The sequence below is a fragment of the Aethalodelphis obliquidens genome, unplaced genomic scaffold, assembly GCF_003676395.1.
Source record: "Aethalodelphis obliquidens isolate GAN/ISIS:26980383/991018 unplaced genomic scaffold, ASM367639v1 scaffold10, whole genome shotgun sequence".
NCBI classification, from domain to species: domain Eukaryota; kingdom Metazoa; phylum Chordata; class Mammalia; order Artiodactyla; family Delphinidae; genus Aethalodelphis; species Aethalodelphis obliquidens.
In genome coordinates, this window is record NW_020837954.1 from 27,061,579 (window position 1) to 27,077,565 (window position 15,987).

Below are 15,987 nucleotides of genomic sequence, written 5' to 3' on the forward strand. Positions count from 1 at the left end.
CAGTGCAATTTTTAACATTTAAGAGATGAGGAAAACCAGCAATCAGAAAAGATAAACTGCTATGATCACACAACGGATAAATCCTCCATAAACCCTGACTTCTTCATATATCATTCCAAAGCACATTTGAGATTACAGTGCCTCAATCTTCTACACCTCCATCTGACTTGCCTCAGACTGGTTACATATGGTATTCTCAATCAACAAATACAGATTGTTACTTTACTTTCTTTTTCTAAATATTACCCTTCTTAACCCAATCTAGAAGCTGGGAAGTGAAATTTTTCTCACAGTTACCAAACCACACAATTCCATCGGTTTTTTGTTGGGTTTTTTTTTTTTTTGGTTTTTTTTGCGGTACGCGGGCCTCTCACTGTTGTGGCCTCTCCCGTTGCGGAGCACAGGCTCTGGACGCGCAGGCTCAGCGGCCATGGCTCACGGGCCCAGCCGTTCCGCGGCACGTGGGATCCTCCCGGATCGGGGCACGAACCCGTGTCCCCTGCATCGGCAGGCGGACTCTCAACCACTGCGCCACCAGGGAAGCCCCATCGGTTTTGACTATGTATATTTTAGAAAACGGAGCTGAGAATTTGTAGACTATAAATCTATATCTTACCTTTATTTTAAATTTTATTTATTTTGCAAATTTTAACTGTTTTGTAGGACTCCTAACAGAAGAAGTATACAAAAAGTTAAAGAGTGAAAAGTCCACCTCTAACTCCTTCCCCCCATCCCAGCTTCCGCATTCCCTTCCCATAAACCAATAATCACGTTCTTGCGAAACTTTGAAATATTTATACCAAATACATATATGCCATAAATAAATATTTATATATGTCTCGGTTAGAAAACTATCCCTTCTAGATTTCTCAGTGTTCCTATACAGTCCAGGTCTCCTGAAGACGAAAATTGGCAGTACACAAAGCTGGAAAACATCTCTTCAAGTTCTAATCTTGTTTCCTTTTCTCTGGAGCCACCTGGTCCCATTCAAAGGTAATAAAACCTTCCTTATCTTCCCTGGAGCTAAATGCTTATATTTAGGGGTAGAGACCTTTTTCTCCTGCCCCAAGCAATTTGTTTAAATTCCAGAGAAAAAGATAAGCACTCTATCTCCAGAAGGAAAAAGCAGATTTGCCAGCTCCTATGTAAACTCAGAGATTCATAATTAAAGTTCTCCTTCTCCAAACCTTGCTGTAAGTACAGATTTAAGCGTATGGCTCTCACCTTGTAGCTCTGTGGAGAACTGGGTACGGCAAATCCAGTACTACCATGTTACTGTGATTGCTGTTACCGCTGTGTCTGATTTCTGATTCAGAGGCTTGGTGTTTCCGCAAGTATTATGCAAGGAGGGTAACATCGAAGACCCTTCAGAGTTTTAGACTTAACACTCCCTTTCTTACACACACAGAACAATGCTATGCTCTAAACACTTGGTTTATTTCATTAATATATCCTGAAAAATCAATGTGTTAAAAATGTTAGTAGACCATTTACTCAGAATATTTTTAATCAATGATGTTTTAGGAATATTTTAAATGTCCTCCAAAAATACACTACTTAATTGGCCATGATGGTTCAAAAATATACAATTCCGTAAATATTTAGTATAGGGTTACCCTAAGTTTACACTTGTTATTCTAGTCTTAGATTTTACTAACTTAATTCTTCCCCAATTGCAATTTTTCTATATTCTGAGACTAAGAAATTGTCTAAAACCTTGATCTTTTCTGTTTACAAAGAAGCAAAGTTCAAGTGTAACTGTGGATCACTGATCACATAAAAATTTATCAGTGTGTATGTATTAGAAGATAATGGAAGGAAAATCCCATTTACAATAGAAACAAAAGATATAAAATACCCAGTAATAAATTTCAGTGTCCAAGCATATATGAAGAAAGCATTAAAACACTACTAGAGAACACAAAAGAAAACTTGAATAAATGGAAAGACATCTGGTTCTGGGATGGGAAGATTCATTCTAAAGATGTCAAGTGTCCCTAAAATAACTTATAAATTTAATGCCAGTAGGATTTAGTCAGGGAGAGGAAGAAACCAGACAAGCTAATTTTAAATGTCACATGTAAACAGAACAAAAATGCAATTCTAGAAACAGAAACATGAAGGGGCCTGGACCTTTCAGATATTACAATACATTATAAAGCCTCAGTAATTAAAGCAACAGTACTAGTAAAAAAAAAAAAAAATAGATTAATGAAACAGAAAGTCCAAAGTAGACCCCAATATATATGAGCGTTTAGTATAAAAAAATCACACCTTGAAAACTGAGATTAATTTCAGTTGTGTTGGGACAATTATTTAGCCACCTGACTAATATACTGCTCATACTATTTACCTAGTTAAATTCCATACAAAGATTTAAATGTTAAATTGAACAGTTAAAACATTGAGAAGAAATACACCTACATAAATAGAGTCTGATCTTTGACAAAAGAGCAAAAGCAGTTTAATGGAGAAAGGCTCCTCTTTTCAAAAAAGGGGCTGAAACAACTGGACATTCACATGCAAATAAGTGAATCGAGACACTGACTTTACACCTTTCATAAAAATTAACTCAAAATGGATCATAGACCTAAATGTAAAACATAGAAGAAAATCTTGGTGACCTTGGATTTGGCAATGAATTTTTAGACACAACACCAAAAGCATGATCCATGAAAGAAAAAAAATTGTAAAGTTGGATTTTATTATTATTAAAAACTTCTGCTCTGCAAAAGACACCATTAAGAGAATGAAGAAACAAGCCACAGACTGGGAGAAAATATTTGCAAAACATATAGCTGATAAAGGACTTGTATCCAAAATATATAGAAGAACTCTTAAACTCAACAATGAGAAAAAAAAAAAAACATTTAAAATATGGGCAAAAGATCTGACGGATACCCCACCAAAGAAAATATACAAACAGCAAATAAGCATACTAAAAGATGCTCAATATCCTTTGTCCTTAGGAAGCTGTAAATTAAAACAATGAGATACCACTACACACCTATTAGAATAGCTACAGTTAAAAAAAAAATTAACAATAACAAATGTTGGCAAGAATGTAGAGCAACAGGAACTCATTCAATGTAGGTGGTAATGCAAAATGATACAGCCACTTTGGAAGACAGTTTAGCAGTTTCTTACAAAGCTAAACATAGTCTTACCATATGATCCAGAAATCACACCCCTAAGTATTTGCCCATATGAGTTGAAAAACTACATCAATACAAAAAAACCTACGCATGAACTTTATAGTAACTTTAATCATGATTGCCAAAACTTGGAAGCAACCAAGATGTCCTTCAACAGGTGAATAGATAAACAGTGATACATCCATACAATGGAATATTATTCAGCAATAAAAAGAAATGAGCTATCAAACCATGAAAAGACATGGAGGAACCTTAAAAACATATTGCTAATTAGAAGCAGCAGCCAATCTGAAAAGGCTACATGCTATATGATTCTGAAAACGAGCCCCCACTAAAACCAAGTCCCCCTGCCAAGGTGATGATTAAGCTCTCTCTCCAAAACTTTATTCCCTTTCTTGTCCCCTCTGACTTCAATCCTGTGCTAACTGAACAGTAATCAACCAGAGTCAGATGACTAAAACTGCTATTGTCGACAACATTTAGTGCATTAATGTACTAAAATTGCTGTGGTTCATAACTTATTGTTAATGTACAGACACAAGTTGCTTCTCCAGGGCAGGATGAGCTAACAGACCCCCCCTAGGGTCATGGACCACCAGACCAGATGCTAATAAACCATAGGTATCCTGACTCCTGAAACTACAATTAGGAAATGTCACAGAAATGTTACTAGACAATGATTAATCCCAGCTCCTTTGTTCTTTCCCTTTAAAAACCCCCTAACTCAAAGACCAAGCTGGAGTGGATCTGAGTCACCCACTCCCTTGCTTGGCGCCCTGCAGTAAACCCTTACTTTGCTGCCCTTACTTTGCTGCAAACACCTGCTGTCAGAGTTTGGCTTTCTGTGAAACTGACACACGAGCTCTTTTTCTGGGTTACAATTCCAACTATATGACACTCAAAAAAGGCAAAACTATAGAGACAGTGAAAAGATCAGTGGTTGGGGAGTGGAAGGGAAGGATGAATAGGTGGAGCACAGGGTATTTTCAGGGCAGTGAAGCTATTCTGTTTGCTACTATAATGGTGGATACATGTCATCATACATTTGTCAAAACTCATAGAACTGTACATCACAGAGTGAACCCTAACATAAACTATGCACTTCGGTTAATAATAATGTGTCAGTATTGATTCATCAATTGTAACAAATGTACCACACCAATGCAAAATGTTAACAGAGGAAACAGTACAGAGGAGAAAGGAGGAATTCTCTGGACTATCTGTTCAATTTTCTGTAATCCTAAAACTGCTCTATAAAACAGTCTTAATTTCTTTAAATGAAGTCCTTTGTAACAAGAGCATAAGGGAGACCTTGGTACAACTTAAAATCCAGAAGTCAAAAGAAAAAAGATAAATTTGACCTGATGATATTTAAAAGAACAAAAAAGGGAAATTCAAAAGATAAATGACAAACAGGAAAATGTACAATTTGTGTCTCCTTTATATAAAGAGAACACCTAGAAATTAATAAGAATAAAAGTTCAAAACATGATAGAGGACTTCCCTCGTGGCTCAGTGGTTAAGAATCCGCCTGCCAATGCAGGGGACATGGGTTTGAGCCCTGGTCCAGGAAGATCCCACGTGCTGCGGAGCAACTAAGCCCGTGCACCACAACTACTGAGCCTGTGCTCTAGAGCCTGTGAGCCACAACTACTGAAGCCCAAGTGCCACAACTACTGAAGCCCACGTGCCTAGAGTCCGTGCTCTGCAACAAGAGAAGCCAGCGCAGTGAGAAGCCCCCGCTCCCCACAACTAGAGAAAGCCTGCACACAGCAACGAAGACCCAACATAGCCATAAATAAATAAAAGAAATAACCAGCTCTAGGACAAAATCACCCTTTAAAAAAAAATGATAGAAAAGTGGGCAAAAGATATCAAGCAACAGTTCAGTTCCATTTCTAGGAATAGTATACAACTGAAAAGAGTACAAGGGAGGAACTGCTTGCCAGGAACTGGGTATTTCAAACTGATGCTTTTAGCACAAGGAAGTAGGGTGACGGCTTGAGAGGCATTTTTTTCCTCGTGGCAATTTGCAAGGTACAGCTATGATATGGCATACTATTTAGCACAGTTCTTCAAGATTCTAAATATCATTACTGAAAATTTTTGTAAAATACTGTATTCCACAAGTCAGTTTTCTTACATTTGAAACAAAAATGAGGGCATTGCCTCTTTGGAATTCTACCTCCTTGACATTTGTGTTTTCCTGCTCAGTTTCTTCTTCCTTTATATGTTGGTGTTATCCTAGGATGCTCCCTAGATGACCTACATGTTGACAACACTCCCCAGGGGTGCAAATTCCTACAGCTGCCTACTCAAGACTCAGGTAAGATGGGCATCCAACTTGTTAAAGTAGACTCATTTTCTCCTGTAAATTTGCTCTTCATCCTTGCCTACTTCAGATGGTGATCAGATCAGATGTGGGGTAGAGTGAGATGGGAAGGAAGGAAAAGAAGAGATCAGGGATTAATCAAATTAATCGTTACCAAGCCCGGTTCATTTTACCTCCTAAGAATTAAAAAGAAAACCCCCTCTTTGCTATCTTTACTTCCCTAGATTGCACAATAGCCACACAATGGTGTCTACATGTGCTTGGACCCCACAGATTTGTCTCTCACCCACCAGAAAGAGCCCTCAAGTGCTACTCTGATCACATCACTTATCTGCCTACAACCCTGCAGTTGAGCAATCAGGTGTTGAAGTGGTCACTTAGGACAGAGAGCCAAACTAAAAGTAACAACCAAGCCTTTATTCACTTACTGCGACAGTGCAAGCAAGAGGCAAAAGGAGAGGCACAGCCTCCACGATGTTCCGTTCCCATCCCCCGCCACTGAACAGCTCCAGGCCGGGGCCAGTGGGCGTGGGAATCATCTCATTCCAAGAAGGCTCCTGCCTCTTTATGGACCCGTGGAATGGTGGGGGGACTGAGCAGGTGAAGGGCGAGGAGAAGAAAAGTACAGAGTTAAAGCAGAGAAAGTGTTTAGCCAAAGACCTGTGATAAGGAGGTCTTGGCAAAGCACCTGGAAGGTGCCTCAGGGCACGTCCCTGATAATGAGGCCCCAAATGGAGACACCTGGGACTAAAGGCCAGTCTGGTCAGAAGGATGGGAGAGGGAGGGGTCCGAGGGATTGGGAAGGGGAGGGGTCTGAGTCCTGGACCTCAATTTTCTCTAGAAAACTGCAATGCTCTGGCTGTGTGCCAGTCTGGTGTGGGAGAGCACCTTTCCCCTATGAGGCCTGCTGGGCAAAGCTTGTAATTGCCCGTGGTTGGGTCTGAAAGATCACACAAGGATTCTGGCCCAGAGCTGGCCTCCTCACCCTTCAGGGGCTACCCCAAAGCCTAAACTTCTTCACGTGGTAAACAAAGATCCCTTCCTCTGACCCCATGCCAACTTCTCTGCTCTCACCTCCTGCTTCACATTTCAGACTCCAGTAAAAACTACCCTCTCCAAACTGTCCTAACCTCCCTGCCTGGGCTCACAGTTTCCCCTGCTTCTTCCACCTTCCATTTCTTCACCGGGCAAACCCCCGCTTATCCTTTAAGACTCATCCCAGGTGCCACCTCCTTCAGGAAGGCTTCTTAACAAACATCCACCCTCATTCTAGACACAAGGAACTATTCACTACCCTGTGGACATATGCAGACGTACTTCTACTATTTCACTTCCTACATATTTTCTGTTTACATATCTGTCTCTGCAACAAAACATTAAATTCTTAGAGAACAGAGCCACATCTTACGCTGTCTTGCATCTCCAGTGCCTTACAAGTGTCTGGCACATAGCAGGAACGTGGGGAATACTCTATTTGTGGAATTAGTGTTCTATAAATCAGCATTAGTACAGCACAAGGAATAGGACACCATGGCAGGATTGAATGACACAAGCCCCACAGGATACCCAGTTCAGGTAACAGCGTCCTCTCCACATCTAAGGCCCAGTTGTTTCGAAACCACCTTGTCATCAGGCTGCCCAGCATGGACCTGCCGCTCCAGGATTTGCTGTCAGACTTGTCAAAGACAACCTTAGTCTCCCCTCCCTCATCCCTTAAAGAATCTTCTTTCTCTGATTCTTCACCCTTGTTTCTGGGTCAAAGACATTCATTGGGTATCCACTGTAAAAAGCATAAACGAGTAAGCTTCCTGAGAACAAATATATCTATGACTTGGACTTTTTGCTAAGCTTTTCATGACCCTCACTCTCAAGATAGCCACCCCTTCTCTATCCCAGGAAAGGGCTTCCAAGGCAGCCCAACAGGTCTTTGGAATTCCTTCTTCAAAAGGCCATCTTTCATGCCTTACAACTGGCTGCTCAGTCCACAGGCCTCAGGGTCCATGGTTGGCCGGGATTTCTAAAGACTGTTATTAATATATTATTAGTACTGGAACATGTGATAACCACAACTTGTCACCTATCAAGTTTAGAGTTTCCTGTAACTTAACTTTCACACCATTTTTGCGAGAATCAGGTAGAAGAAGAGGAGGAAGATGGGAGCCACACAGAAAACAGAGATAGTCAAGGTCAGCAAAGGTCTCAGCAAACGTTAATTTGGAAAAGTCCCTGTAAACTCGTGTCCTGAAAAAGTCATAGCTTCTAGCTCTGTTACCAAAGATACTACTACTTCATTTGAGGAGAGACTGCAGGAGTGGACCCCAGGTAGGGCTGAATCCCAGGCCTAAAGATTCCATGCCAGGCAAGTTAAATTAGATTCACTCTCTCTCAATAAACATTCAGCGCGTGCTGGGAACACCTGAAATGTTTCTGCACGTACTGAGCAGGAACGGAGCTACAGACTCCGGAAAAAAAAAAAAAAAAAAAAATCAGGCTGGGGTGAAAAGGAGGCTAGATACTTCAAAAACCCTAGTGAGAATAGCAAAGATGAGCTTCTGTCCTGGTAACATCCTCACTCCACAGACAGAATCAAAGGCAAGAGCGATTGTATGAGCCAGGTGGCCGTGCTGTGCCACCTCCTACTTTTATACAGAATATCTCCATGTTTCTGTATCCTCTGCCATTCAAGACATTTTAGATCCTCTGTGTGGGAAGACAGACCAGCAATATGTGTGAAACTGATGCTTACAAGTATAATGCTAAGACCCTAAAATATTGTAATGGACTGTGGTTGTCTAAAATGAAATCAACAGATAAATAACAAGTGAGTAAGTAAATGGGTATCCCCTGTACTTACAAGAGAACATGAGCAACGATGGCATCCACATCGAACAAGGTATCGGTTGGGAATTCTCTGAGTAATATGTGACCCCTGCAAAAAGTTTTAAAAAGCATTACAGAAATATTTCCTTAGCATTCAATTCACTTGTCTCTCTAACACACCAGGCTGGAAGCTCTGGCAGTTCTTGGAGCCTGTGTCTTATCCACTAGCCGATATACCTACCAGAGTGCTGGCCATGATACACATTCAAATATTTACTGAACACACAGGCACAGATACACTGACTTTGAAAAGCTTAGGCCCTGGACCTGGCAAAAAGACTGGGAAGCAACAGGAGTCCCAACCAGGCTTCCTCCCAGCACACACACATTCCCCAGATGGGCTGGGAAGGAGACAAGCAGGAGACAGAAAGAAGGGTCCTCAGCAGTAGGTCCCTGAGGAGACAGGATCTCTCCCCACTTCCTAGGCCAAATCCCAAGAGTGTGAGGAAAGGATTTTGAGAAAACTCAGATTAGCAGACCCAAGTAACGGAGGAATCCATAACCTGGACATCTGCAGATCCCTCAAAAATAAAGTACATTTATTTCCCACCCGAATATGGACCTGACATACCTACTTAGAACACTAAATCTGCTAAGCGCTTACTTACCAGGCCTTTGCCGTCAGAGCTTACATAAGATTCTCATTTAATATCCAAAACAATCCTGTGAGGTAGGTATTAATCTCCTCAATTTACAGATTAGGAAGCAAAGTGGAGGTAACAAATCTATTAGTTAGACTTCTTGCTAAGCTTCATATGACCCCTACTACATACACCTTTATTCTGGCCTAGTGATATTTTGTATACTTGAATATTCTAGAAGTGTAGCTTTATGTTTGTCCATCTGAGCCAAAAAAACTAAAAATAGTTTACCTGAATAAATATGCTTTCATCACATTCTTTTCGCTTCCACAGTACCTCGATGTTTCTTCTGTGACACAATTAACCTTTAAAAGATTATATTTAACGTTTAGAGTACATATCAAAAGGTCAAGTTTCTTGGTTAGGGAAACAGAAAGGAAAATTAAACATTACAGTTTGTCTCCAGATCAAATTTCTTTTTTACTTTTCTTTCTGATTTGTATGCTATAATTGCTCACTTATTCAAGTGCTTGAGGTAACCCAGAGAAAGGAACTGTTCCTACACCTAAGAGTTATATTTAATTATACCTAAGATTTAATTCAATCTGATGAACGAAGTAGAAGGTAATGAGGTAGGAAAGGAAGGAAACAATTAAGGCAGGACAAGAAAATCATGAGCAAAAGCCAGGAAGCACAGAACTGGTGCTAAGTTGGGACCACGAAAGCATCTCAGTAGCTGGAGCACAGGTATAGCAGATATTGCTGGCTCCTAACCCCAAATCCATCCTACCCTTTTGCGTCACTAACAGAATTTCATTAAAAGCAAGTGCCCCATTAAAAGACTTTTCCAGACTCCCCCAACAGCTAAGGCTGGCTAAATGATGTTAGGAGAAGTCACTGGTTTGGGATGCCTAGAAGGATCTTAAAAGGGGGTTGAGTGGTAAGATACTCTTGCTCTTCCCACTTCTTCCTGACAAAAAAAACCTGACAAGATAGGTAGGCACCGGCAGTCATCATGGACCATAAGGCATCTTTAAAGAAGAAACCTTTGCTAAGGATGGTGCAACAGAAAGAATGAACCTGAGTCCCTGATGATGTTAGAGAAGCCACAACAGCCCTTGATAGCTTACAATCAGGACTCTATGTGAAAAACATAAGGCCAATCCTGGCAGCAACATGGAGATACAATGGAAGACATGAGAGCACAAAGGCAAGGAAGCCGGTTAATGGTGTATCCCATTCGTACAGGTCAGGGATGACTGGGACCTGTAGTAAAGCAGAAAAGGACAGAAGAGATTCAAGCGACTTTCCACAAATACAGTAAGTAAAACTAGGGAGAAGACTGAGCGTGTAATATGCAACATGGGATAGATGGGGGAAGGCAAGAGATAAAGAGGATGAAGAGGTTTTTAGATGGGGCAAGTGGGTAGCCACCGACATAACTTACCAAAACTAAGTCTGGAAGAAGAACAGTTAGTATTTTGTTTTGGATTTTGTTAAGTTAGGGTTTTTTTAGATGAGGCTTTTTTGTTTTTGCTGTTCAAGTTAATTTTAACAGAGTTTGAGAAAGCAGAGTGACAAGTGGGAAAGCTACATTTGTTTTATAGAAAAAAGCTACTAAAAGAGAACCGATACTCAAAAAAGATATGAGGAATAGAGAATTCGAATTAAAAGAGTACGGTCATAACCAAAAGCAGTGAATTTTAGTGTATGTAGCTTTTTTTTTTTAATTTTTAGAAGTCAGATCATAGGGGATGGTTGGTATTATGACGACAGATTTATCCATTCATCCGCTCAACACACATTTGAACACCTACCATATGTTAGTCACTGTTCTCATCACTAGGAGTACAGTTAAGTTCCAAATTAAAATGTTTATCTTTAGAACTTACATTCTAAAAGTAGAGACGGACCATTAAAAAAAAAACTAATTAGTATGCAATGTTAAGGGCTATAAAGAAAAAAGCACTATTAAAGGGAGAGTACATGACCGAACATTTTAGATAAGTCATCAAAGAAGACTTCTCTGAGGAGGTGACATTTGCACAAAGAACCGAAGTAATGGAGTGATGCATACAAATATACAAATATGTGGAAGAGATGAGTTCTCAGCAGAGGAGAAAATACCTGCAAAGGCCTTACGGAAATACACACCTAGAAGGTCCAAGTAAGAGAAAGATGACTAGCATGTGTCAGGAACAAGCTGAGCAAGGTGGAAGAACAGAAAATGAGATTAGAGGAATTAAATGTCCAAAGAGGAGTTTCCATGTTAGTATAACTGTAATGGGAAGCCTTTCTGAGAGAGCAGCAATGTGATCTGACTTACATGTGGAGAAGGGTTCAGTGAGACAAGAGTGAAAGGAGAAAGGCCAAATAGGAGGCTTGTGGTTTCCCAGAGGAGAAGTGAGGACAGTTTAGACAAGGGCAGGGGGGTAAAAGTGAAGGTACAGGAAGTGGTCAGACGTGAAAAGTTTTGATAGCAGAACTTGAAGGACTTAATGATGGATTGGTTATGACAGAAAGGATGACAAAGGTTTTTTGTTTTAAAATCTACATTGATACAGTAACATAGTCATACCAGCTTTCTTTTGGTTATTATTTGCATGATATATATATTTTTTCCTTCATTTGCTTTAAGGATTTCTAAAGCCTTTATTTTAAGATGCATTTCTAAATAGCTTACAATTAGGTTTGGTTATTGTTCCCAGCCTGACAATCTTTTTCTTAACTGGAACACTTAGTCCATTTATATTTTAGTGTTTTCTTCATCTATGTCTGTCTCCTGAAATCTTAACTTTTGAAGACAATCTCAAAATGCTACTTTTTGTGAAGTCTTTCCCAATACCATAATATGACCTTCCACCTTGATGATCATGTAAGATTTCTTTCTTTTAAACCTCTACAGCATTTTATTTGTATCTCTTATTATAATGACCAAGTTCTGCTAGTTATTAAAATGGTCTATGGGAATTCCCTGGCGGTCCCGTGGTTGGGACTCCTCACTTTCACTGCCAAGGGCCCAGGTTCAACCCCTGGTTGGGGAACTAAGATTCTTACAACCTGTGCAGCGCAGCCAAAAAAGAAAAAAGTCTGTGAATGTGTTTTATCCCCCCGTTTTGGATATATACTCTCCAAAGAAAGAGACTGGGGTCTTAGCCATTTTGCTATCCAATAAAAGACTAAATATAGCAAGCTCGTTTCAATCTCATAAACAGTACTGAGTATCTACTATGCACCAGGGACTGAGCTAGGTACTCAATATAGGTCTATCTCTTTCACCCAGTCTCCTTTCCACATAGCTTAAGAGTCCTCAACTGCAAAAGCTTTACAAACTGTTAGTTCATAAAGGTAACCCCTGGGCATGAACCTTAATATTCTACTCTAGTTACTAGACACACAGTTACTAGTTACTAGTTTATTAGTTACTAGATAACAGCATGACTATCCTTTTAGAGTATCATACCAACCTAGCATTTTGTTTCTAAATTTCAATTTTGATTTTTATTCAAAGCTCCTTAAAGATGAGTGCCATTATCATTCCAGAGTATAAACAGTGGTTCAAAGTTAACTGAGACCTCTATACAAAACAGAATTGACATTAAAAAAGAGGTTTTTGAGGTATATAAACATGATATAATAAGAAATATATATTTGGTCTTTGCCCCTTGTTCCTAACACAGAGCTCCTAAAACCCTGTAATTTCCTGCATGATAGAGTGCCAGGAGTATCTTTTCTTCTAATATTTGGTCTTTAACCTGAAATATAAGAGCTTCTGAAACGCTTGGAATCTCTGGGAGTGATAAGAGTGTCTGTTTGCATGCTAATGAGATGACTGGTGGCTGGGGGCCCCTAGACAGCTTCAAGATGGGGGCTGGTTACCAGCAAGACAAGGGAAAGATCAGAGGGTGGGAACTTTCAGCCCCACCTCCCCACCTTAGGGCTGGAGATGGAGTTAATCAGCAATGGCCAGTGATTTGACCAATCATGCCTACATAACAACCTCCATAAAAACCCTAAACTACAGGGTGTGGAGAGCTTCCAGTGAACACATCCAAGTACAGGAGGATGACGCACCCCAAACCACACGGGGATAGAAGCTCCTGCACTTGAGACTCTTCCAGATGTTGCCCCGCACATCTCTTCCATTTGGCTGTTCCTGACATATCCTTTACAAGAAGTCAGTAATAGTAAGTAAAGTCTTTCCCTGAGTTCTGTGAGACATTATGGACAATTATGGAACCTGAGGAGGGGGTTGTGAGAACCGCCATTTGGAGCCAAGTCCTACAGAAGTCCTAGGGAGCCTGGGGACCCACTCACTCCTTGTGACTGACATCTGAAGTGAGGGGCATCTCATAGGACTGGGCCCTTAACCTGTGGGGTCTGTGCTAATTCTGGGTTGTTAGTGTCAGAACTGCTTCATATGAAAAACACACATCTGGTGTCAGAAGTGTTCTGTGGTGAGAGTGAACAGTTTCCCTTTAAAAGTCACAGTTAACTTTTCTATGCTTCCTGCCCTGGGAACTCTAGCTTCAGGGACAGGAACTCTAGCCCCAAGAGGGACAGTAGCCATCTCTCAAAGGAGGAAGGCTAATGAACTAAGAAAGAATAAATGTACACAGAAAGTCAGGGAGACACTAATCTGAAAGAATTTAATAATCACTGGGTTACTAATCATTCCGTTTTCTGAGGTACAAATTCTAAGTTTAAACTAAATGAAAGGCTCCTGTAGCTATCTAAACCATGATGCATGTGGAAATTTTCCATAATACTCCATGGCAAGTTCAAACACTTTTTGAGAAAAAAATTAAGTATGTAATTTCAAATTAGGTTGTTTTGCACAGGCTCTGGACGCACAGGCTCAGCGGCCATGTCTCACGGGCCCAGCCGCTCGGTGGCATGTGGGATCTTCCCGGACCGGGGCACGAACCCATGTCCCCTGCGTTGGCAAGCGGACTCTCAACCACTGAGCCACCAGGGAAGTCCCAAATTAGGTTGTTTTAACTTTTTTCTAAAAATAAATATGAGAACCCACAACATAAGCAATTATAAAGACTTAGAAGAATAGGAAAGAAAAAAAAAACACTTGAATTACTTCAATTTTGGTACCTCAGTTTGTGTTAATAGAAAAATTTTAATAGCTAAATTATGGACATCTATTATATTTGTCAGGCAAAAAAAAAAAAACTTAAATAAAAGATTGAAAAAATAAATGACACCATAGCCCCAATAGAATGGTTTACAAAATAAAGTTCTAAGCTCCAGAATTTGAAGTAGCTTTTTTTCCCCTGTATTTATAATTTATACAATAATCTGGAATTAACTATACTTCTGTTTATTCTTATGAAAAAAAAGGTAGAAAAAATATTTTTCCAGTTTGGAAACAGATGTGAAACAATGTAGTATTTTCAGATACTCAGTCTTAGGTCACACAGTTGTAAAATGTTTGTCACTAGTAATTTATTAACATAAATATCTTTCTACCTTTGTGACTGAAATTCCATAGTCCTGGAGAGGTTTATCAGCCTCATTCAGTTCTTCAAGAAATACAGAGGTACTTGGAGAATCTAAAATAAGAAATGTTTTATGAATGTTTTATGACTTGCCCCTTAGGAAAGATGAATTTTTAAAATTAAAGCCCAAAGCTGCAAACTGAAAAAGAAATATATTAGTTTGCCCAACTAGTATGCAACAACAAATAATCAAGTTACTAAATGAACCTAGTTACATATTCTTGTACCCTTATTTCCTATTGCCTCATTACTCTTATTTCTAATATTTTTATCATGACATATTTTCACTTTGTAAGTGACCTTAAAAGCTTTCTAAACATAAACTGGATAAATGTTTAATTTAAATGGCACATTTGGCGTTACTTTTCCAAGTTTAATACTATATACACAACACACAGGTACAAAATTTTCAAAATGATTTTAAAATACCATTTTCAAATAACAATTATAATAAGGGAGCCAACAAAAATATGAATTCACTTCATTTACTAATTCCAAGAATAGTATTTTTAAAGGCACAAAACAACTTAAATGGAACCATGATAATAAGTTATGTTCAATAGTTATATTAATCAATTCAGTATAATTAATGGTACAGCTAAAGCAGAGTATTAAACTAAGGCGTTACTAATATTATATTTAAAGTTTGAAAACACTTTTAAAATATTTACATGCTAAAAATATCCAAAAGTTTACTTTCAGAAATGATGATGAAATTCAGATATTATTAACAGCTAATTCTTATCTAGTATTTACTATGGACTAAGCACATGAGTAAAGTCACTTAATCCTCACAATAAATTTATAAAGCACACACTATTTCCTCATTATGGATGACAAAAAAGACACGTGGAGAGGCTAAGTGACTCAACCAAGGTCACACAGCAGGTCAAGTGGCAAAGTCAGGATTGAAACCCAGGCAGGCATATTACAGTAGCAGCGTTAAAGCACATATTATTAATCCTGATAATAAATTCTTCCTAGCATATTGATTAAACAGCAATAGAAACATCACAAAAATCATATTAGAATATAAAAAATACTTACCAGCTTGACAAAAATAAGCTAAGGTAGCTTTTCCTGGTTGCAATGTACTGAAGAACTTCTGAGGGCTCAGCTCTGGTAGAGAGTCTACTGCTGACATATAAAAAATGCACATCATGACAAAAGAGATGCCAACTCTAAGTACACTGAAACTGGAAGACATCATTAGCTGTGGCTGCATATGGGCAGGAGAGTCAATCTTGTTCACCATTGTGTTCTGTTGCCCAGGACAATACCTGGCAAGAGTAGGCGTTCAACAGAGTTTTTCTGAATGAATTCATTAAATAAATGAATGAAGTAAAATCTGCAAAAAGAATAATATAAGGCATTACTTCCATGTTTGATTTTACTAATACTTTACTATTTCCTTCTAGTAAAAACATGAGAGGGGATGATATACAATGACATTGATTTAATAATACTATGAATTTTTGATACTTGCAAAAGATATCAAAGATATCTGGAAAATGCAATACTAAGTATGT

At 39.1% G+C, this 15,987-nt stretch overlaps 1 protein-coding gene across 1 annotated transcript in view; it reads right to left on the bottom strand.

The window, feature by feature from the left end:
* TXNDC16 (thioredoxin domain containing 16) overlaps positions 1-15,987 on the bottom strand; it is a 111,676-nt gene that overhangs the window by 88,108 nt on the left and 7,581 nt on the right. Inside the window, exons 3-6 of the mRNA XM_027111245.1 lie at positions 15,506-15,806; positions 14,430-14,512; positions 9,240-9,313; positions 8,342-8,416 (exon numbers count right to left, since the gene is read on the bottom strand). Coding sequence (XP_026967046.1) covers positions 8,342-8,416; positions 9,240-9,313; positions 14,430-14,512; positions 15,506-15,713 — 440 coding nt within the window. The 5' untranslated portion in view covers positions 15,714-15,806. The remainder of the gene's footprint in view (positions 1-8,341; positions 8,417-9,239; positions 9,314-14,429; positions 14,513-15,505; positions 15,807-15,987) is intronic.